General features: G+C 34.9%; 5 protein-coding genes across 11 annotated transcripts; 3 read left to right on the top strand and 2 right to left on the bottom strand.

Annotated features, from left to right (window-relative positions):
• The first annotated feature begins 519 nt into the window (after positions 1-519).
• LOC125867400 (3-ketoacyl-CoA synthase 20-like) lies at positions 520-3,003 on the top strand. Its single transcript, XM_049547891.1, has 2 exons — positions 520-1,297; positions 1,988-3,003. Exons 1-2 carry the CDS (start codon positions 581-583, stop codon positions 2,750-2,752), a joined length of 1,482 nt encoding a protein of 493 aa, XP_049403848.1. The 5' UTR covers positions 520-580; the 3' UTR covers positions 2,753-3,003.
• A 2,094-nt stretch (positions 3,004-5,097) lies between these two features.
• On the bottom strand, positions 5,098-5,837 carry LOC125868936 (ribonuclease 1-like). The gene is made up of 4 exons (XM_049549498.1): positions 5,785-5,837; positions 5,578-5,596; positions 5,279-5,477; positions 5,098-5,210 (listed from the first exon to the last, which is right to left on the bottom strand). Exons 1-4 carry the CDS (start codon positions 5,835-5,837, stop codon positions 5,098-5,100), a joined length of 384 nt encoding a protein of 127 aa, XP_049405455.1.
• Positions 5,310-9,165, bottom strand: LOC125867395 (pentatricopeptide repeat-containing protein At2g02980, chloroplastic). Of its 5 annotated transcripts, XM_049547885.1 has the most exons (4): positions 8,564-9,165; positions 6,919-8,302; positions 5,785-5,924; positions 5,342-5,596 (listed from the first exon to the last, which is right to left on the bottom strand). In XM_049547885.1, the coding sequence occupies exons 1-2, from the start codon at positions 9,009-9,011 to the stop codon at positions 7,194-7,196; spliced, it is 1,557 nt and encodes a 518-aa protein (XP_049403842.1). In that variant the 5' UTR covers positions 9,012-9,165; the 3' UTR covers positions 5,342-5,596; positions 5,785-5,924; positions 6,919-7,193. The 5 variants fall into 5 exon arrangements, with proteins under 5 accessions (XP_049403839.1, XP_049403842.1, XP_049403840.1 ...); XM_049547882.1 differs by having other exon boundaries at positions 5,310-5,477; positions 6,919-9,164; XM_049547883.1 differs by having other exon boundaries at positions 6,903-9,164.
• Positions 9,166-9,231: 66 nt separating this feature from the next.
• Positions 9,232-13,059, top strand: LOC125867407 (uncharacterized). The gene is made up of 3 exons (XM_049547901.1): positions 9,232-9,602; positions 11,420-11,493; positions 12,383-13,059. The coding sequence occupies exons 1-3, from the start codon at positions 9,363-9,365 to the stop codon at positions 12,462-12,464; spliced, it is 396 nt and encodes a 131-aa protein (XP_049403858.1). The 5' UTR covers positions 9,232-9,362; the 3' UTR covers positions 12,465-13,059.
• Positions 13,060-16,982: 3,923 nt separating this feature from the next.
• Positions 16,983-22,815, top strand: LOC125867393 (phosphate transporter PHO1 homolog 10-like). Of its 3 annotated transcripts, none has more exons than XM_049547875.1 (13): positions 16,983-17,623; positions 18,303-18,672; positions 18,790-18,838; positions 19,250-19,321; positions 19,446-19,575; positions 19,724-19,844; positions 19,966-20,218; positions 20,295-20,399; positions 20,490-20,534; positions 20,621-20,770; positions 21,661-21,939; positions 22,023-22,159; positions 22,365-22,815. In XM_049547875.1, exons 1-13 carry the CDS (start codon positions 17,062-17,064, stop codon positions 22,465-22,467), a joined length of 2,376 nt encoding a protein of 791 aa, XP_049403832.1. In that variant the 5' UTR covers positions 16,983-17,061; the 3' UTR covers positions 22,468-22,815. The 3 variants fall into 3 exon arrangements, with proteins under 3 accessions (XP_049403832.1, XP_049403834.1, XP_049403833.1); XM_049547877.1 differs by having other exon boundaries at positions 18,342-18,672; positions 22,365-22,813; XM_049547876.1 differs by having other exon boundaries at positions 18,336-18,672; positions 22,365-22,811.
• The last annotated feature ends 148 nt before the right edge of the window (positions 22,816-22,963 follow it).

Here is a 22,963-nt window from a genome sequence, read left to right as displayed (position 1 = left end):
TAACATTCTTTGTAAATGTTTCTGAAGCCTATAGAGACATTGGATCCAATGACAATGAACTAATGTCTAAAGACTTTAGCATTCTTTGTTAATGTGTATATTTTTTATCACTAAAAATTGTTTTTGTTGTAGTGATAGTCAATTCAGAGTTCCAAAAGCATCATTAATTACACTATTTAGTAAAATATATCTCTAATTAAAGTGTTATTAAAAAATATATCAGATATTCAACATGAATCAAGTAATATAAAACGGAAGAAAAATAATTTATTGGCTTATCTTCTTATCACGAGTTGGAAAATTTCTTCCGACCCATATAGGTAGGGGTATACAAAATGTGCTGGGTGTTTAATTGCATTTAATATTACGGCAATAGAAAGATGATAAATTTAAATGAACAAAATTGACTTTACATTATCAATTTATGACACATTAATTAATGTAATGGGAGGTGGTCTTTTTTTTTTCTTTTTTTTTTCACACTCTTTAAATTGGCCAATGTTGATGTATTTTGGAAATTCAACAATCATATCATATACTCCAATCTTTCTTGTTCTACTCATAATTTTCTTGTAGCAAAATGGCACAAAATTCTCCTAATGGAGAAATTCAATCATCAAATTTACCAAATTTTCTTCTCTCTGTTAGACTCAAATATGTTAAACTTGGTTACCATTACTTAATCTCAAATGCAATTTATCTCGTAATTGTTCCAATTCTTGTTGCTGTGGGACTTCATCTTTCAACTCTTACACTTGAAGACCTCATGACAAATCTTGCCATGTTGAAATCTTATTCAACTCTTGTTGTATTTTTGGGCACGGTATACTTCATGAGTCGTCCGAGAAACGTTTACTTAGTCAATTTCTCGTGTTACAAGCCACACGAACGTTACATGATATCGAAGGAACGTTTAGTAGAGAAACTGACAGATATTTTTGATGAAAGTAGTTTGAACTTTCAAAAGAAAATCTTGTACAACTCAGGTTTAAGTGACAAGACATATATTCCAGTCGATAAGTGGATCCCTTCAAATTTTTCCCTTAGTAGTAACCAACATCAAGCGAAATTGGTTATTATTGGTGCCATCGATGGTTTATTGGCGAAAACCGGAGTAAAAATTCGAGATATTGGATTTATTATTGTGAATTCTAGTATGTTTAATCCAACACCTTCTCTTTCTGCCATGGTTGTGAACCATTATAAGCTTGGTGTCAATGTGATCACTTACAATCTTGGAGGCATGGGCTGCAGTGCTGGGCTTATTTCTGTGGATTTGGCCAACAGACTTTTACAGGTTGGTGTATCATCTTTCTCGATATATTTTTTTAGTACGTTTCAAAAAGATTAGAAAAAAAATATATTAAAAAATATTTAGAAATAACCTCTAAATATAGGTAGTTAAATTGAACTGATTATGTAATTTTTCTTGTAAATTCTCATGGAAACTTTAATTACTTCATAGAGACACTTTTTATGAAGGTATGTCCCTCCTTTTTTAGTCCATTTTGCAAAAAGCTCAATATCTTAATTTTTTTTATATTTTTATATTTGGGGTGTGTTCGATATGAAGAAGAATATTTTCTTTAAAATGTTTTTCTTAGTCATTTTCTGATGTTTGATTGCTATTAGATATAACATGACATCTCTCGCTTTTGGATGGAAGTCATTCTCCTCCATAATTATTTCATCTCATTACATCATATCACAATAACACTTGACATTATTATCAAATCTTTAATACTTTAAAAATCCATCAAAATACTATTTGATTCATTAATATCATCATCAACTTTTAATAATAAATAGATTCCACTCTCAAATCAATTTTTAGAAAGTAAGTCATTTTCTGAAAGATAACTTTAGTCGTACCAAACAAACATACATGTTAAAAAATTTCTATTGTTCGATCAAACATCATCATATAATATGCAGAAAATGTATATCATGTTGGTCAAAATCATTGAGTTTTGAAATGATTGAACAGGGGCAAGCCAACAGCTATGCACTTATAGTAAGCACAGAAATAGTCTCATCAGCCTTCTATACTGGGAATGATAAATCAAAGCTAATACCAAACATGATTTTCCGGATGGGTGCATCCGCTGTTCTCCTATCGAACCGTTTCTCCGATCGAAGGCGGTCGAAATATCAACTGATGCATGTCGTTCGAACCCATAAAGGCGCGGACGACAGAGCATTCAGTTGCGTGTTTCAAGATGAGGAAGAGGATGGGAAAAAAGGCATGTCATTGTCAAAGGACCTAATGGCAGTAGCTGGTGAGGCCTTAAAGACCAACATCACAACTTTAGGCCCACTAGTCTTGCCAATGTCCGAGCAGCTCCTCTTTTTCATCTCGTTAATTGCTAGGAACGTGTTTAAACGGAAAATCAAACCGTACATTCCAGATTTCAAGATGGCATTCGAGCATTTCTGCATTCATGCAGGGGGGAGAGCTGTGTTGGATGAGCTTCAGAAGAATCTTGATCTCTCAGAAGCACTTATGGAACCTTCTAGAATGACTCTCTACAGGTTTGGGAACACTTCAAGTAGCTCAGTGTGGTACAATTTGGCCTATTCAGAGGCTAAAGGGAGGATTAAGAAGGGGGATAGAGCGTGGCAAATAGGATTTGGATCAGGATTCAAATGTAATAGTGCTGTTTGGCGCGCCCTCAGGACAGTCAATCCAGCCAAAGAAAAGAACGCGTGGACAGATGAGATTGATGATTTTCCCGCTCAAGTCTCACGTTGATGCTTCATACTGAAAAATGTACAACACCTACAAAAATCACTCTAGTACATTAAATTGTGCAAACAAATATTTGTACAATTAATGTATCTACAAGTACAAGCCAAATGAGGCAATCAGTAGGTAGTTCAAATTTCAATTTCATTACAAACTTTGAATCAGATTGGTGACTTGAATTTCAATCTTTTTATTTCAATGTTGAATTAGCTTATTCATGCTCTTTATTTGTTGAAGGAAAATACCCTGTTCTTGAATCTTGAATCATTTCAATTTGTTTGTCTTAGTTTGATTAGACACGGAGTATACTTTTGAAACATGAAATCTTAAATATGTCATTTAGAATATTTTTCTTCATACCCAACATACCATCAATGTGTTGGGTATAACACATGAAATTCATGAGCTAGCCTTATTTTTATTACTTTTAGTTTTTGGCACTTTTTTTTGCGTCAGTTGAACAAGTACACACACGTGTCCTACGTGTATTATGCCACATAGGACACATGTGTTTATTAGTTTAGCTTTAAGTGTCTACTTGTACATTTTATTCCTTTTTGTATTCCTTTACCTTTATTCACAGGACCACCATTCCAAAAACAGGAAAGATGTGATGTGATATTGCAATTTGCAAGAGGAGAGCAAGTTACACATGATATATGACTGGTTCTTTGAGATAGGACATATGTATCTGTAGCTCGTTTTAGTTACTAGATTCACAATTAAATACATAATACATATTTAATGAAGTTCTAACATAAATACATGATCTAAGCAAAAACTATTGGGTTTGTCTCAACCCGTACCTAATATTGTAACTCCACCCGGCCTACTTTGTAAAATATCAAGAAATATTTGAATGTGAACCCAGTTATTATACTATACTAACTTGAGGTCGCCGTAGGAACCCATAAACTTCAAATCCTAGATCTGTTTTTTCTGGCTACTTTAGCTAGCAATGTCCAGCAGCAACCTAGGTCTTAACGATGCTAAACTTAGGAACAAATTAAACTCTTATATCCAATGTTTGTTTTAGTAAGTTAGTAAATAAAACCAGAACTTTGTGCTCCTTATAGATAACCAATTATTTAAGATGGCATTTGACACTCTGCGACTATTTCAAAATGCAGATCAAATAGTAGGCTTTCTAACAAAGAGGTACATACAAAGTGTTTATAGTACTCATAATATGTCAGCCAGCCATGAGTTTCAATCTTGTTTTATGTTCATGACTCCAATCCAGTAGGGAGTTTATGGTTGTTGGGGCTAGGGGGCAAAAATTTATAATCCGCCAAACCACGTCATCGTTAAAACAAGTAAACATGAAAAACTGCAAGGTAGGCCACTCTCGGTAATGTAATTGAAAAATAACTATTGTCGTGGAGTTTCAAATTACCTTGGGACTCTGACCACTAGCATTCCAATTGAAACTCGAGGAGATGGAATGAAACAGACTTAGGCCCCTTTCCTCTTTCAAGAGGACTAGAAAGAATGCAACTACTGAGACAACAACTCGAATTAAATCCCGAGAGAAAATAAAAGATTGGTGAGGTAAGGTCTATAGAACCGTAAGGAAAAGGGCTTAAAAGGAAGAGCACTCCTACTTACTTTTGAGAGAAATTCTGGACACCTTAGATGCCAGATCCTACAGGAAAGACTTCATGATAATGTCCTGGAGTTTCATCTCTGGTATTTGAAACTCCATGACAGTGGCTACTTTTCATTTATAGGAACTGAAAAGTGGCTATTTGTGACGGTAAAATGTCACATCCACTTCGTGTTATCATCAAAAGTTGAATAGGCGTATGAATTGGTAAGAACCTCAAAAGAAGCTTCGCTCTTTTTTCATAGTCAATGTGGTTAGTTTGACAATGATTGTCTAAAAGAAATCTGCTGATCCAAAGAATATTGGATTGATGGACAAATTAAACACTAAAATATGGACTTTTAAACAAGATAAGAAAGAGAGCCAACCCAATTTTGCTTGATAATTGGAGTGAATAACTGGGAGTTCAATTACAAGAAGCCAATAGAAGTATAGCAAAATAAGTTGCACAAAGTTGCTTCTGCTAAATCTCAATTAACTTCAATGGAAATGCATGGAAATTCTCTGAGTACGAAAAATTATTTCATAAGAAGGCCCAATGCAACATGGGAAAGAGAAGGCCTAGTAGGTTGAAGATTGATCACTCCCTAGAGAAAGAGTGAAGAAAGATCCCTCCTCGATGAAGGCTTCTGGACCAAAGGTTGCGAAGTCAATAGTTTCATTGCATTTCCTTTGGGGGAGTATTGGACAATTGATGAGGTCTGTACCATACTTATCAACACAAAGAAAAACCTACAGTTGGTTGTTAGTTGTTACCAAGTGCATCCTTATTGCATTCTATTGCTGCTTCATGTCCAGTTCCATTCTTTACAGCTTCCTTGATCACTTCCAAGCTGTAAAAGCCTCCTGGCTCAGTTCCTGCAACGTGTTTGTTTTGAGACTTAATAGAATAATTTGATGCTGGACTGGACGATAACTATAAGTACTTGCATCCTTAAGAACAGAAAGAAGATTCACCTTCTCCTTAATGGTCAGAGCTGCTTTGAAGTAAGAATGCTCATCTAGAGTAAAAAGGGAACAGGTACCACGTTTGTCCCATTCGTGTGACCAGAATTTTGTTCCCTTATTTCTTGGACAGGCTAGCGTTGGCCAGTTCTCTTGCATGCTACTTATCAGGTCTTTGATCTGCACCAACATAAATTTTCATGTGCAGAGTTAGTATCCAGATCTCCAAATGACCAGTCTTCCGACCTATATATAATTGGTTTTCATCTGTGCAGGATACATTAATGTAGAGGCCCTCCCTTCAAACACACTAATGCATTGTCATAAGAATCATAAAAAGGAACTTCACTGGTAGAAACTTGGGAGAAAACTTGCTTGAGAAACTATTTCGACAAAATTAACTATGTTCACGAGAAAATGCCAGTGTGACAGAGGTACAAAAGAGCATCGTAATATAATATGTAAAATCGCAATTCATTGAGCTTACCTCTGTTTCATCATAGAGGTTTGTGTTATCACAACTTGATGGATAGGAGCCATTGTCGTAATTTGGCCAAAGTCAAGTGTTGGCATTCCAGTAGTTGGATAACAACAACTTCGCTTTTGATCACATAGTGCTGGTGGCCACTGAGAACAAACATAACCTTAAAGTTAGAAAGTTCAAATCTAGGGAAATTCCAATAATTTTTACCTAAAAACATTCCAGGAGTAATAATATCATATTCTATGAGGAACTAGCGATAAAAGGAGGACTTGCCTGCCGAACTAAGTAAAAAAAATCAAAAATTCTGTGTGACACAGAGAACAAACAAACATTTTACTACAATAATCTTGATCAGCATAGGGCGGTAGTATCCTATCCTTGTGTGCATATATGGTTGCTATTGGAGTTGAAGATGGTGTTTGCCGTCTAGAGCTTTATACACATATGTATGTATGTACAACACAAATCATCAGGACTACCAGTGTGCGGATGGAAAGAATCACCAAACTTGGCTTAAGTTCTCGTCATGCCAAAAGAGTAAAGTCATGTGGAAAACACACGGCTACGTCCCTCTAACAGGTTTATATGGACAGTGAGCATGTGCCAAATGAAGCCATTCTTGATTTGACTCTCAATCACAGAGAAGTGTGGGAAGCATGCTAAGAAGAGTTATGAATATCCTATGAGCGATACCACATGTATTAGGAAACTGCGTAATAGTTCATAAAGTCTAACTGATGGCTAGTGGTCAGAATTTCACCAAGCAGATTAATGTACTACAAGTTTTGTTGTCCTCTCTTTTCATTAAGCATTATTAGTTAAAAGAAAAACTCTGTGGTCCATGAAATATAATGATCCCATCTGGGGAACTCAATTAGGCCATCAATTGGAAAATTATGGAAACTACATAACTATAACAAAATGAAAAAAAAATATTTCAAGACAAATTTCATTTTACTCAAAAACAGGGATAATGTATCAAATTTTAGGTTGTCTTCTTGAATTAGTGCTGTTTAGTACTACAGTTGATTTAAGAAAGTTGTAGTTTCATCTTTAATTTATGTGTTACAAAAATTAAAGAAACTGAACTGAATGTAATATGGTAAAGAAGGATAAGAAACCTGCTTATTTTCTAACCTCGGATTTGCTTTTCACCAGCATTCACTAGCAAAACAAATCTGAATGATAAACTATTATGATGACTGATGAGAATACCCGATTATCACAAGAAAAATATGCATTGTCTCCAGTTGGTGTTAAGATGGTATAGGCTTGGTCTCACTAGTGCGCATTCCATCAATCATGTAACCAAAACTACCCAATATAACTTTTTCCACCTTCAAAATTGATGAAACTCATTCATGTGAAGGTGGTAGAGGTTTCCTCTCGCAAGAGTGCATATCGATCATTTGTCACCAAAAATCCCCACAAGAACAGTTTCCACCTTCAAAATGATGAAATCTATGCAAATCTCTAATAATAATATTTCGTTTAAAGATAAGTGATATGAATTTTGCAGCTGAATGGCAATCCCCACAGATTCTAAGGTTCTTAACAACACGGATTGTTTTTCCGGGTGGACTATTAAGAAGACCAAAAGTAATTGCCAATTTTTCACTGTGGTACCTCAAAGTAGCTTCTTTATCTTCATCTTTTAGGCCGGGACGAAAAGCTATAGATGTATCAGGAACATAACCAACCAATTTCAATTTCTCGATTAACTTGTCAACTTCCTGGTGCAGTTCCCTGTGCTCAATACGTGTAACCTCCCCAGAGAAGAATTCATGTAGTACATTGTTAACCTCCACCGAACTACATCCAGGAATTTTTTTAATCCCTCTTTCTTTCATCAATTTCCAGATGTAATTCACTTCTTCCCACTTCCCAGCTCGTGCACACATGTTTGAAAAGATCACATAATCGCCACTATGTGATTTGTCCAGTTCAAAGATTCTCTCAAGTACCAGCTTCCCCAAATCCACATTTCCATGGATGCTGCAAGCAGCTAACAATGTCCGCCAAAGTAAAAGTGTAGGCGGAATTGGCAATTCTGTTAAGAACTTAAAAGCATCAGTAAGGCGGCCAGCCCGAGCTAACAAATCCAACATGCATCCATAGTGTTTCACCCCTGGTACAATCCTGTAATTTTCTTTCATGCTATTGAAAAATCTAAAACCCTCTTCAATCAATCCACTGTGGTTGCAGGCATAGAGTAGGCCCAAAAATGTAATTCCATCAGGATTAACTTGAGTGTTCTGCATCTCTTGAAACAAAGTTATTGCACAACGAGCACGCCCATGAATAGCATAAGCCATGATCATTGCTGACCATGCTTGAGTGTCCCTATAAGGCATGCTCTCAAAAACAGAAATCGCATCAGCCAAGCTCCCACACTTTGCATACATATCAATTAGTGCTGTGTTCACCTTAACATATTGATCAAAACCATTCTTCTTAACATATTCATGCACCCATTTTCCAAATCCCAACGATCCCAACAAAGCACATGATGAAACAACACCTAGAATTGTAACATCAGAAGGCTTAATTTTTTTCACTTGCAATTCACGAAACAACAAAAGAGCCTCATTTGGCTCGCTACTTCTCACGTAACCCATTATGATCGCATTATACGTTACCACACAAGGGTCAGCTATCCTATCAAACACACGACGAGCTGAACCATTGTCCTTACACTCAATGTACATATTCATAAGTGCAGGAAAAACATACATATCACTGTTAAGGCCATATTTAATCAAAAGACAATGCAACTGCTTACCTTCTTCCAGAGCTTCAGCACCTGCACAAGCCTTCAACAAAGAAGGAAATGTATAAAAATCAGGGACAACATCCAATGTTAAAATTTTCAAGAACAGAACAAAAGCATTTAATGGGGTGTCACTACGAGCATAACCACGGGCCAAGAAGTTAAAAAGGACTATATCTGATTGTGGAATTTTATCAAATAGGAGGTGAGCATGGTACATAAATGCAGGTGTTGGATTTTTTGTGCAAAAATTTATGAGCTTACTCACAAAAAATATATCATTTTGCATTTGGGTTTTTATAGAAAAGGCTTGAATTTGCTTGAGGTCTCTTAAAGATTTGCATTTGGGTACAAGAGCAAGAGGGTCAATTGGTGTAAATGTGTCTTTTCTTGAATTTTTTTTGGTGATTTCTTGGCAAGAGAAAGGGCCTACTATGAGTAATGGAGTTTGAATAGCCATGGATACAGATTTACATACAGCTAAGGGATTTTATACTGCAAATCAAATCAAAAGGATTATTTTGAGTTTGGCTTTTCCTCCTTATGGCCTTTCATTTTGCGCCTCAATTATCCTTTCCCACTGTCTTTTTCTTGAAAAAATGTTCTCCTATTTCCATCTCTATAAATTCATTCTGGTGTATTTAATCATTCTCAGGTGCCACTAAATAGCACTAGATACTAAGATTATTGCAAATAGTTTTGGGTGTCAAGTCAGGCTTAGCAGCAACAACACAAGCCCAACTTTTAAATAGTTCAAGCCCACTATTCATTGCCCATATGGGCCTACCTCAGTCACTTCATCCTGTCAAAAATGGCGTCTACAGTAGCCAAGCTTAGAAGCAGCCCCAATTTCATCAACGGCCTTCGAAGATTTTCTCACGCAATATCCATACCACCACCACCACTTGATAGCACCATTTATCTCCAGACAGCTTCATCACCATCGTTGGTTTTACCTGAACATGACAACAACAACAACATAGGATTTATGGTCCCAAATTCACCTTTTCTTGGAGGGTCTATGGAGCTAATGGCTGTTCCTAAGAAAAAGGTAACAAGATCATTCCTTTTTCACTTTGTAATTAAGCTCAAATGAGAGCCTTTTTCTTGTATTTCCTAAATTGTTTTTTTTTTCTTATTACTATTGTTTAAAGTGATAATTAAGGTTATAAATTTAGTTTTGAGTTTAATTTCTGTGGGCTGATGTTCATTTTGAGGGCCAGGATTTTGGGATACCATATTGCTTAGTGTTCCTTTGGGGCATGCTCTCTTTTGTGGTTATAGAGTTTCAGAATATTGATCTGGAAACAATAGTGTGGGCGTTTGGCCATATTTCAATGTTCAGAAATTATACATGATGAGTTTAAATGGAGTAAGGTGGTCAATGACAATTCATATAGCCAATCCTAACTTAATTGAAATAGAGATGTAGTTGTTGTTAATGATTAATATGTTACATCTGTCTGTTGAATCTTGAGTTTTGCTTGTCATTGCCATGTATTTTGGCTTTGACAGATTATATAGAACAATGTTGCAGCACGACTAATTGTTGTATTGAGTTTTACATTATACTCTTTATGTATTTGTTCCTGTGATCTTATTGTCTTCAGTTCTGATTAGGTTGTGAGTTGATATCAGTAACGTTGCAAAGTCTCTCGTGCTAATATGTGAAGCAGGACCTTATATGTATGCCGAACTTTTGTGTTTTTCTATTTTTGAATATGAGGTTATAGACTCGGTAGATGATAGATTCAGGATGTTTAGAAAGACGTCTTTAGGGAGATCACTTACCATCATGATCTTTATTGGGGAAATAAAATCAGAGAACATAAGTACGGCTGGGAAAAAATCCATCCTAATTGAAGCACTAAGAATATCAAAGTCCTGTAAATGCATTTGGGGCCTTTACTATGTGGGTGGCGAAATTTGGGAGGTGGCTTAAGTTTCTCTATTCCCCTTGCAAAATACACGAGATTAAGATAAAGTGTAGTTACTCTTTGTTTTCTTTTGGCCTTTGTTCCCCTGCAATTTTCGAAGTTTGGATCTGACCAGGAAATTTCCAGACAGTTCCAGATATGAAAGTAGGTAGTAAAACTAAGCTTAAAAGCATAAAATGGAGTTGCTTGGGGCAAGGCACACCTCCTACTATTATTTATTTTTCTGGATATTGTGGAAGCTAGCAACAGTCAGAATGGGGTTTTGGGGGCTAATCGGATTTCAGTAAATACAAGAATATGGAGTTGAGACTTAAATTAAGAACCCAGAAATAAGAGTTTCCTGTATAATAGCTTTACATTTTGGCTATTTATTCACAATTAATAACAATTTAGCTAAGTGCCTACTCTGATCTTAGCTACCCTTTGACTGTAAACTGAATTCTGGTAAACTCATGGCTTTGAGGAGGCCTCCACATATATATGTCTCCCGAATTTTTGTTAATAATTGGCAGCAAGATTGATAACCTTTCACACTTTAATAGGTTATTCATGAAGAGGGGTTTTCTGCTTGCTTGTGCCTATTCCACATGAAATGTCTGCAAAAATTTACAGTGTGTAACATTAAGTTTCCTGAAGAATTGATCCAACTACCTACACAAAAAGGAATGTTGAAATTCTGAATCTTTATCTAACAAGTTGGAGCCTTGTCAATTAGACTACCTCATTGACCCTTTCTTTGTGTTTTTTTGCATAGTGCATGCCAGCTTGGGGAACTTGTTTAAATTTCCACATGTGTAGATGGATGTAATGCTTATGCTGTGAGGTTGCATTTGTTCCCGCACTTGTGTGACACCGAGAGAGTGCGTATGTGTGTACATGTTACATATAGTTCACATTTTGTTATGCTGATAGGATATGCTTGATCATGCAGGTTTCCCCTCATAAGAGAGGCATAAGAAATGGACCAAAGGCTCTAAAACCAGTACCAGTTATTACGCGGTGCAAGTAAGAGCTTTATGCCATCAAAAAGGACTAGATAAATCTTTTGCTTCTTCCCATAAATTAATCTCAATTGAAACATATTGAAGAATGAAATGTTTAGCTAGTAAGAGAAAACCCTGAATTTTCTATTTAGCTTGTAAACAACAGAAGATTGGATATATCGACATATGCATGTCTTTCTTGGTGCTTCTGAAATATTATTATGTCTCCCACTTTCAAAACCAGAGACCAAAGCAAGGCTCAACACAAAAAAAGTACTATAGTATATTGTCTTTCCCTGTAATGGAACTTTCATGTTGGAACAAAAACTAGCATGAAAGTCGGACTACGTGTCTCTGTCTCAAGGGAAGTTTTGATAGGGGGAGAACTCCTTGGAAAAAAGGCAATGAAAGAGTAAGTGTACTTGGGCTACCCATAAATTGAAAAAAGATCGACAAAAAGGTAACAGTGTTTTTCTTTCGTCAAATATCCCATTTTTGAGCTTGCATTGGCTATCCAATGGAGTGAGTCTTTGAGATTTTATTCGGCTGTCTGATCTTAGCTCAGGAGTCAGACTAACTGTGTGCTTCTAAAATTGTTCTCCCAAATTGATGGGTTTCAAGTATGATTTGTTCCAAGGTAACATCTTGCTTGAATGATTGTTAAACAATAAGATTATGATTGTTGACACAAGAAAGATTCAGTAGGACATTAAAAAAATTTAACTGATGATGTTTATCTTGGTCCTCCGTAAGGAAGACAATTGCTTAATGTCATGTTTCATTTTCTTGTCTAATGCAAAGATTTTTGTTGTGCTCCCAGTCCCATTTTTCTTTGTTGGTCTTCCATCTAAGGTCTACACTTTTCCATGTTAATTCTCTTAACATCCTTCTGCTTGCAAATAAACTTGCAGGGTCTGCAGTCGAGTCAAATTACCACATTTCTTTTGCTGCAGTGGAATCAAGCCAGGTGATGAGAATAGTTCCAACAGTTGATCAACTTGAAGTGGAGCATCCAACATAATTTCTTCAACTTCAACTTTGTTGTTCTGGTAGAATCTGTTTTTATTTGAAAGAAAGAAGTTTAAATATGCACCATGGCTGCACAATAGCATAGGCCTCTTGCTGAAGAACCTGTTTTGCATGTTTAAGTAGCACTATATTAGTTTTATTTCTTCGAAGTCTTCCCTTTGATTGATGACGACGACTAGTTCTTGAAAATCACAAAGCATTAGAATTCGGAGACTAGAGCACGTAGCTCTTTCACATTCATTACTCCGGAACAAAAATTCCTGATGCTCCCCTGAGCGAACAAGCAAGAACATACATCAAGATATATCGTCTGTTCTCCATGACTATCAGAACTGTTCATGTACTTTGTGAAGTTGCACCGTTAAGTATGAAAGTTCCATATCTGTAGCATTCTCATCACTTTTTGTTTCTTGTTTGAGTTCTTTTGTTGAAGGATTTGTTCTTCCTCTATGGCATTGGCAAGCGCGCATTATGTATGAGAAACAATCAGCCTAGTTGAAGCTGCTAAACTGTGTTTATGCTATTGAAAGGTTGGATTTTGTTTCCCATGCAAGACATATCAGAAATTTTTCTTTGAAATATTTTTGAATTTTGATGTCTTATCTTTCAGTTGTTGAGTTGTGATTTGAATTTGTCTCACCTTGTGGTGGTGGAATTGCATGGTTCAAACTTGCTTCAATTGCATTCTCTTTGTCAGAAAATAGTACTATGTAAATAGGATAAACACTACATTTTTTTCAAGAGTTAATAGAGTATTGTTTTTCATAACTAATTTGATTTGTTGCACTCGAGCGAGCTAAGGATCTTTTAGAAACAGTATCTCTACCTCCATGAGTTAAGGATAAGGTCTACATAGCTTTACCATCTCCAAACTCATGTGTGGAATTACACTAGACACTAGTCACTAGGCATGTTGTATAAAAAGTTGGAACTTGATTGCTTTGGAAAGAGGTTTTGACGTTACAATCTTGTTTGTCCAAAAATAATGTAGTAGTTTTTTGAAGAGATAATCTACCACTATTTTTTATAACCCAACATTTATATTGGTAGTTTTATATATAAATTTAAATAATATAACAAACATACAAACGTAGACATAAATAGTTGCAAAGAATATGGAGACCAATTAATAGGACCTTGTAGGATTGCTTATTGACTTGCATTATATGATTTGAATATCTATTTAGTGACAATAAAGCAACAAGCATGGATTATGTGTCTTTTACACATCACGATTATCCAAATTAAGAATTAAATCTTATGTAATGCCCTCAACGTTAAATTATGTCGTACGTTTTTGTTTTCTACTCAATGTCTAGTATTCGTTTTGAGACCCAACTAATCGTGATTTGCATTGAAAGTTGGTCAAACCTACTTTTAAGTCAATTTTTAACTTCTGAAAGTGTTTGACAAATATAAAAAATAAAATAAGTCAAAAATGACTTCAAATTAGTTAGGAAGTGTTTGGCAATGTCAAAAGTGACTTAAAATAAGTTTAAAATGACTTAAAATAAGTCAAAAACCAAAAGTATAGGTCTCCCCCTACTTTTTATTTTTAGACTTAAAAAGTCATTTCAGTTTGACATTTTATTTTTGACTTAAAAGCTACTTTTTTTTAAGTCAATCCAAACGGGCTCTAAATTAATGTTCTCTACCAAAAGTGATTCATATCTAGGGCTCGATTCAACACCTCTAGCCTCTAATTAAAAATGAATGAATACTTACCACTCTGTCACGACCTCTTATAGTTATAAATTATTTTAAAGTTCGTTAATAATCTTAGAAGTTGAATATTATAAATGCACGTTCCAACATCTATCCCCCAAACAAATAAATTTTAAAAATAGGCAAAACTAGAAGTATGATGAAGAAACTTGATAATCAAGCATATGTAGAAATAATAATAATACTATATTGCAACCAAATTGGGTTACAGAAGGAATATGCTGTTTTGGGATAAGAATTAACGTGAGCTATATATGTTGTTTAAATAAGTTTATAAGATGATAAGTGTAACATATCATTGCCAACATAAATACAGTTGAGAGAGTTGAAAAAAAATACATCTATATAGAGCCTATAGGTCTCTAAAGAAATAATTGATGTAAGAAACTCACAAGTTTTTTTTTTTTTTTAAGGATTAGCAAGTTGACATTCAAATAGTATACTCAATAACATTTTCACATTCAAACTTAGCTCTTTGTCTAAGTAACGCGTTAATACCCTTTTTATTTTTCTATAAAGATAGTCTTTCTATATTTAAAAGATAGGGATAAAGTCTTTATATATTCTACATCTTTTTAGATTTTGCTCACTTGTAAAATTACATTGAAATTCATTACAGTTAAAATCTCTAAAAAAAAATTCCTTTAGTGAAAGAAAAAAGAATTGTCATTTTTGATACGAAAAAAAAATCACGTTTATCATAAACCAATTGCACAAACAAATGCTCTATTGTCATGTTGTGTGCACGATACTATATTTCAAAACCCAATTTAGAAAATAATTGTGGAAGACATTTGGAAAAAGTTACTCTTTCTATCCCCATTTAAATACTTGTCAAAGTTTATCTATAATTATTTAAATTTAAAAATAACTTGATTGCATGTACAAATGATTTTTTAAAGATATAAAACTATATACCTTTGATAAGTATTCTTCACTGAAATTTAAATCTCAACTTCTTAATCCAAATATTTAACTTATTTTCCAAACTTTCAATAAATCATCAGAATTTAAGAAAAGCTTAAAGAAATCTATCACAATCATTTTATATTATATTTTATAGTAGTACATGAAACTTAAAACTCTTTTAACTTTAAAACATTCCAACTAAAGTCAATTTTTTCCCCTATCGTGAGAAATAAAGAATTATTAAATTATTTTTGGTATGAAAAAAGAGAATGTTTGACAAATAAGTTGCGTATAAAATTGCTATAGCATCAAATGAGGACCGGAAAATGAGCATCAAATTCCGCACCACATATGATGAAACAGAAAAATCGCTGGCTTTTCGATTGATTCCTTACTCCCCTATTAAAACTTTTGGAAATGAGAACCTTTTTTTAAAAAAAAATTAAAATAATGCTCTAGAAATATCGTATAAATTTATATTTAATTGAATCTCAATATAAATATCGAACACTATTTAGAGTAAACATACACATTAAACACCAATTATAGTGTTAACGTAACCTTCACATAAGAGTTTGATTCTCTTCCTAGCCTTATTTCTTGCCTCGATGTAATAAAAATAAAAATAGAAACACTTATTAATGATCATAGTATATTCCACGTGTAATACGCTGAGATTTACGGATGATAACTAACTAAACCAGCGCGTTACAGCTGACGTTTGTTTGTTAACACAAGCCAACCAAAATCCAAAATTATAAATTGGTAAAAGCTGTTTATCATCAGCTCTTCCAAGTTTCTGCATCACATAGCGAGGAAAAAAAAAGGTACACCGACTCATTTCCAAATTATGCTGTATAATATATCATGCATGGGTTTTTTAATTTGTATAGTTTCCACAAATTAATTAATATATAAATATATACATAACTTTATTTCTTATATGTATATATCTTTTTCTAGCTTAGAAGAGGATTAATAGTATTCTGATTTATCTTGGACGTGACCTAATTCTGAGCTTAGTAGGTCACGTCTTTAGATCACCTTATTAGGCAAATGAAGCACTATTTGCTATCCGCTTAACGATATTTGTACATACTAATTGCTACTATAAGCTTGTTAGTGGAAGGTGGGATTATAAGGTGGGGAATCAAAATTATTGAGATAAGTTAATATTAAGATCCCCTAATATAGCTTCTTGAATTCTGATGACTTGGGTATTTCAGGAGATTGTTGGTTTAGCTAAAGTTTAGTAATTTTTTAAAAAGTTATATGAGTTTTGTTACTCTGAATATCAGTGATGTAATGTGTTGAATGGGTAGAAAGTGTGTTGATGGAGGAACATTGGATTTATGGTAATTAGCTTCTCCATATTTCTGCTGGTTCAGTTAGTTTGAGAGATTGCTTCTTATTACCAGTAAGTTGAAAGTTGAAAATATTAGAGAAAAAAAGTATGAGTTGCAGATTGTATATGGTCATAAATAGATTGTGGATTAAAAGTCCCTGGTTATCTAAAAATGGATTGCAAACTCCAAATTTTAGCCTGTACTAGTGTTTAAATGCATGTTTAGGTGCCATATCAGTGTCAAGTAACATTACTTCAACGATACCAAAACATTAAACTCATCTCTTTGTTATTTAATTTGTGCAAGGGAGGACAGACACTTTGTTTGTTTGTTTATATCTTTGCTTGCCTTTTCACATTTTCTTCCTAATCTATCATCTTGGATATTATGACTTAATTGAAAGCTGGAATCTTTCTTTGTGATCATGCTAATTATTGGATGTGCACTTGTCATTTTCTGTATCACTTGTTAATGGCACACATATTTGGAGTCTTGCAGAAATATCCCCCAACAGTCAGGCGTTTGCTTTCCATAAAAGAGTATAAATTTTGATCGTAAACAGATACTTATAACATTCAAGAATGAAGTTTGGTAAGGAATTCAAAAGGGAAATGGTCCCAGAGTGGATAGAAGCTTATGTGGACTACACTGGACTCAAACAAATATTACAGGAGATCCGCCGTTTCAAGGAAAGCAATCAGCCTCCAACGCCTGCAACATCTTTAGATCGGAGGTTGGCATTGTATCGCAACTTTAGTGGTCTAAATCTACAAGGCAGTGTTCAGAGTACTAGTGATATTGAGAACCAGGTGATAGCAGTAAACACGGTGCCACACGAAAACTACAGAAAATTTTACAAAACCAAGTTCCTGGCATCTCCTGAAGGAGCAGAAAATGAAATTAGCTTCTTTGACAAACTAGACCATGAATTCAACAAAGTTAATACCTTCTATAAGGACAAGGTGGATGAAGTCATGAGGGAAGTAACTTTGCTGAATAAACAGATGGATGCTTTGATCGCGTTACGTATCAAGGTAATGGATCCGGGTTTCAATGCATTTCCTTCCCTTCAAAGTCTTTCCTTGGACATTAACAATTCAACACCTTCGAGGATCACATCTCCTCTCAGAATGACGGTTGTAGGTAAGGGACTCGATCAAATCCACTTCATGAATTTCACATATTAGATGTGCAACTTTGAGCGAATATGACTCTTTAACATGTTCTAATAAGGAGTTTATGAGCTTAACAGGTAGTAACTATATAGCAATAAAATTGATAGTTGGAATTTTCATGCTGCTGATCCCCCTTCGGAGAAGACTCAATGACAAACCAACAGTAACTCATCAAATAATACTCCTTCCATTTCAATTTGTTTGTCTGTTTTTGACTTACCCCGGAGTTTTAAGAAAAAATAAAGAAAGACTTCTGAATCTTGTGGTTTTAAACTAAAGTCATGTAGAATGTACTAAAATGTCTTTTAATCTTGCCAAAAAAAAAGGAAAGAGACAGACTAAAAAGGAAAGTAAGACAAATAAATTGAAATAGAGGGAGTATAATTATGCAAGTAACCTGGATATTATGGTAAGAGCTGCGTGAGTATGCTATGTTTGATAAGGTCAACAAAGTTCAATAGTGTAGTACTTGAAGCTCTACCAGAGAAACCACATCTTCTGTATTTTAGTTGGCCTTCAGTTGGCTACAAGGTCCAATCTCAACTTAGTACTTGCAGCTTACATCTGCTTACATAGCCCAACTCTACGACTATCTTTCGCTTCATTGTGTGATTAGGCAGATGATGTTTATGTATAGTTGGTTCTAGTGCATTTTCAGATTCTTCACTGTCAATGTGCAGATACAGATGATATACCTGTCAGTCCAAGTTTTGACCCCACTGATGGAAGACAGGTTTCTATGACTAATGCTTCATATCCAAAGCTTCCCATCAACCGCAATTCTTTAAGAGAGAACAGAGATACTGATTCACAAAAAACAGATCCTCTTGAAATCCTAGATCATGTTAAGATTGTTAATACATTTGAAAGTCCCATATCAACTATAAGAGGTGTCTTGAGCGAATCCAAGGAGAATGATTTGAGTTATAAGAAAGAGGAACTAAAGAAGGTTGAACATAGGCTGAAGCTTATTTTCATTGAGTTCTATCAAAAACTTCGCCATCTAAAACACTTCAGGTAGTGCAAACTAAATTCTGACTTGCTTTTATTTCCTTTCCAAAATTATTCTTTCAATTTAATTATTCTCTGGCTCTCTGCATTTGGCCTGCTACTTCTTGGATGAACTTACAACAGCTATATGAACCTGTCTGCATTCTCCAAGATCCTCAAAAAGTATGAAAAGGTTAGGTTTCACTAACCAAAAGCTTATTTCAATAGCCTGCCTTTCAATTACATTTACATTATACTCCCTCCGTTTCAATTTATTTATCTGGTTATGACTTGGCACGGAGTTTAAGAAAGTAAAAAAGACTTTTGAATCTTATAGTCTTGAAATAAAGATATATAGAATATACCAAAATGCCCTTTAATCTTGTGGTTTTAAAATATGTCGTGGAAAGTTGAAATTAAAGAGTAGCCAAAAAGGAAAGAGACAGTCTTTCTGTAACAATTAAAAAGGAAAGACAAATAAATTGTAAAGGAGGGAGTATTAGCTATAAGTGTAAGCAACATTTTGAGCAAGTTCCAGGAATGCTGCAGTCTGTCACCAAGGAACTTAAAATCCTCAAATTTTGGATCCTTTTCCCAAGTGCAGATTACATCTAGAAAAGCAGCAAGATCATACTTGAAAATGGTGGATAACTCTTACCTTGGGAGCTCTGAGGAGGTTAGTCTGATCTATCCTTCCACCATTAGGATTATGTTGTTCTTGTAAAAAAACGAGAATTTTATCGTAGTGTTTTACTTGAAACTGACTGTTACATCATTGATGGTATCATGCCATTCTATAGGTTACCAGTCTTCTGGACAGGGTGGAGACCACCTTCATCAAGCATTTTTCGCAGTCGAACCGCAGAGAAGGCATGAAGATATTGCGACCAAAGCATAAAAGAGAAAAACATCGTATAACATTCATGTCAGGCAAGTAATACAAATATATGTTGTACAGAACTGATTGGACAGTCATTTTTTTTTTTTAGATATGATCTTGTCTTTTTTTGCATTTTATAGTACCCTTTATATTTTGGTCCTTCGCGTTATTTCAAATTTTATCATTCACAATTTTCAGGCTTCTTTTCTGGTTGCTCAATTGCTCTACTAGTTGCTGTAATTCTATTAAGAGATGACAGAAAGTTGATAGATAAAGATGAAGGCACCTCTTATTTGGACAAGATAGTTCCACTTTACAGGTAAGGGAGGATTAAACTCTTTTCTATGCGAATATACCTAATACCAGCATAATGAAAAACCATACTTGGGGTTTCCTGAGCCTGTAATTTGACTAGAGAAGAGTTTTGAATTGTCTGGCAGTTTTTATGCATACATTGTGTTGCATATGCTTTTATATGCTGCAAACATATATTTCTGGAGGCACTACAAAATCAACTATGCATTTATCTTTGGTTTCAAGCAAGGGACCGAGTTAAGCTATAGGGAAGTCTTTCTTCTTAGCAATGGTCTAGCAATGCTCGTCCTTGCCGCTCTCCTGATGCATCTGCACATGAATTCAAGAGCTGAAGTGTATGGTACACATATTGAATATGTTCCTCTGGGATTGATAATGGTAAGATTTTAGAGCTTTCTGACTGATCAGTTCTACTGTATTTACTTTCTTTCACCCAAGATAATTCTCTATGCAGGTACTTCTTTCCATTACTTTCTGCCCGTTTAACATCATTTATCGCTCAAGTCGTTGGTTCCTTATAAGATGCGTATTCCGCTGTATCTGTGCTCCTCTTTACAAGGTATATTCAACAGATAATGAGTCGTAAATCAAAACTATATAGTTATATCCAGGTGGGCTAACTCTCTCTTTAAATTCTCATTTTGTGCAGGTTACTCTTCCAGATTTCTTTCTAGCAGACCAGCTGACTAGCCAGGTTCTGTGACTTCTCGACATTGTAGAGTTTAGTTTCTACTTCGTCTTTTAGTTGTTGTAGTGGTTTTAACTTCCTACATAATACAGGTTGAAGCAATAAGGAGTTTGGAGTATTACATTTGCTATTATACTTGGATTAAACCTTCACATGGACATAATATGTGCCAAAGGCACAATGTCTATAACATATTTTACTTCATTCTAGCGATCATACCATATTGGTTTCGGTTTTTTCAGGTTTGACAACAACTTTTGATTGTTAGTTCATTATTGTGTATATGAAAAGGTGAGTGCCACTAAGGATCTTCCATCCTCCTTTCATCTCTTGTGATTCCCCCTGCCTGTGTTTTGTTTCTAGGACATGGGACATCTTCTAGATTGTTTTCACAATTTATGAAAATCCAACATCTCTTGCTCAGCTATATCCTAGGTGGCTTTAAGCATAAATCATCTTCTGTTAGGAACTCGCTTCTCTTAATATATTTTTGTCTTCTCCATAATGTACTAATAACATATATCTCTTGCTTCTACTGAAAACTGAAGCCTCGGCAATGAAATGACTCATAGTTAAGGGTGTAAATGGTTTCTAAATTGAAATTTTCATCAGCATTGAACCTAGAATTCCCCTATGATATCTGTGAACGAATCTGCACATCTAAAGCATGACCTTAGATAGGAGGTTGTGGAGGGTACAAATTAGGGTAGAAGGTTACTATGTAGTAGAGTTGCGTCTTGTTTATCTTTCCATACTGGCGGTCGTAGTATTTCTCCTAGTTTCTTTTCCTTCAATTTCTGTTACTTGTAGTCCTTCAATTTCTGTTACTTGTAGTCGTAGTATTTCTCCTATAGTTTCTTTTCCTTCAATTTTTGTTACTGCTAGTCAAACTAATATGGGTTTGCAAATTTTAGCTCTGATAGCATGTGAAAGAATATAACATTCAACTCAAAACCTTTAAGCAAAGGATGGAAGTTAAATATTATATATACACCTTTGAAAGTTCTTACATAACCCATGTGGGACAACTGTATATAACTTAATAGTGTCTTTATGCCATTTCTTTCAACACTCAAAAATGGAATCTTTTTCCTTTACAGTAGACTTAAAGATGCTTATGCTTTCACTGTAGTGTGTCCGTCGACTGTTTGAAGAAAAGGATCAAGCACAGGCATACAATGGCTTGAGATACTTTTTGACAATTCTTGCAGTCGTTATTAAAACAGCTTATGTACTGAGAAAGAGTTTGACTTGGGAGGTGTTGGTTATACTGAGCTCACTTATCACAACTCTTTTCAACACATACTGGGATATAGTTGTCGATTGGGGGCTGTTGAGAAGGAAGTCCAAGAACAAGTTCTTGCGGGATAAGCTCATACTGCACCATAAAAGTGCATACTTCACAGCCATGGTAGCTTCCATATGACAATTAAGTTGTTCCGATTCATTTTAAGATGAGCTGTTAGCGACTCTTAACTTTTTTTGTTCTCACAGGTCTTGGATGTTTTGCTCAGATTTGCCTGGCTACAACTGGTATTAAGATTCAACGTGCACTCTTTGCGAGGAAGTACTGTCTCAAGCATATTTGCTTGCTTAGAAGTGATTCGACGTGGCATGTGGAATTTTTTCAGGTATTACAATCTCTGATGCCACATTTTCTTTTGGATCAGTTGTTCCCAACTTAAAATGACTTGCAGAAAAACTGTGTATTGACGTATTTATCATCTTCGAAGTTCTGTGAATTGACATTGGACAGCTCACAGCAGTTTTGCTGTCCATGTACAATCTTGTTGATAATTGTACGTGAACTGAGACATATACATTGTAATTTATCAGGTTGGAAAATGAGCACCTGAACAATGTGGGGAAATACCGGGCATTCAAGTCAGTACCACTTCCTTTCGCGTACCATGAAGAGGATGATCACAAAGAAGAATAAAGATGAACATTTATCTATCCCCATTACCTTATCAGAGTGCTAGCAACTGCCAAACTTTAGCAAACGGCAAATGTCATTCATCATGAAGAGTTCACATGTCAAATGTTGTCTGATATACAACATTTGCTATCTAAGCTCAAGAAGTTGTTACATTTATGGGCTTAAAGGCAGACGCCAAGAGTAGAACCCGTGTGAAAGAGCTTAATTGTCACACACAAAAAACCAGGCAGATTCCAGAACAAGGCAAAGATGTGCAATGACAAGGAGGGAGAGAAAGAATACATTGTTGAGAATTATACTTATTTTAAAAATTTCTTGATTGTATATTGTTCAAGTCGAAGATAGTAAATAGTGTTGCATTTGTTCATAGTTCAGAATGATTTCGAACTACATAACCAAGTGAATGATCAAGAAGAAAAAAAAAGATCAAACATATTTAATTTTATTAATCATATTTAATGGCTTTAGGCTACCAAATTCATTGAGCTAATATATT

The sequence above is a fragment of the Solanum stenotomum genome, chromosome 6 (assembly GCF_019186545.1).
Source record: "Solanum stenotomum isolate F172 chromosome 6, ASM1918654v1, whole genome shotgun sequence".
Taxonomy (NCBI): domain Eukaryota; kingdom Viridiplantae; phylum Streptophyta; class Magnoliopsida; order Solanales; family Solanaceae; genus Solanum; species Solanum stenotomum.
Note: the sequence above shows the minus strand (reverse complement) of the source record. Positions and strands in the feature narration are given on the sequence as shown.

Coding starts and splice junctions, on each gene's coding strand:
- LOC125867400 (XM_049547891.1), top strand. CDS start 581: ATGGCACAAAATTCTCCTAATGGAGAAATTCAATCATCAAATTTACCA. Junction 1,298..1,987: donor TGGCCAACAGACTTTTACAG/GTTGGTGTATCA, acceptor ATGATTGAACAG/GGGCAAGCCAACAGCTATGC.
- LOC125868936 (XM_049549498.1), bottom strand. CDS start 5,837: ATGGCTCCTATCCATCAAGTTGTGATAACACAAACCTCTATGATGAAA. Junction 5,211..5,278: donor TTCTGTTCTTAAGGATGCAA/GTACTTATAGTT, acceptor AACACGTTGCAG/GAACTGAGCCAGGAGGCTTT.
- LOC125867395 (XM_049547882.1), bottom strand. CDS start 9,011: ATGGCTATTCAAACTCCATTACTCATAGTAGGCCCTTTCTCTTGCCAA.
- LOC125867407 (XM_049547901.1), top strand. CDS start 9,363: ATGGCGTCTACAGTAGCCAAGCTTAGAAGCAGCCCCAATTTCATCAAC. Junction 9,603..11,419: donor TGGCTGTTCCTAAGAAAAAG/GTAACAAGATCA, acceptor TTGATCATGCAG/GTTTCCCCTCATAAGAGAGG. Junction 11,494..12,382: donor CCAGTTATTACGCGGTGCAA/GTAAGAGCTTTA, acceptor ATAAACTTGCAG/GGTCTGCAGTCGAGTCAAAT.
- LOC125867393 (XM_049547875.1), top strand. CDS start 17,062: ATGAAGTTTGGTAAGGAATTCAAAAGGGAAATGGTCCCAGAGTGGATA. Junction 17,624..18,302: donor TCTCAGAATGACGGTTGTAG/GTAAGGGACTCG, acceptor AGTTGGTTCTAG/TGCATTTTCAGATTCTTCAC. Junction 22,160..22,364: donor GGCATGTGGAATTTTTTCAG/GTATTACAATCT, acceptor GTAATTTATCAG/GTTGGAAAATGAGCACCTGA.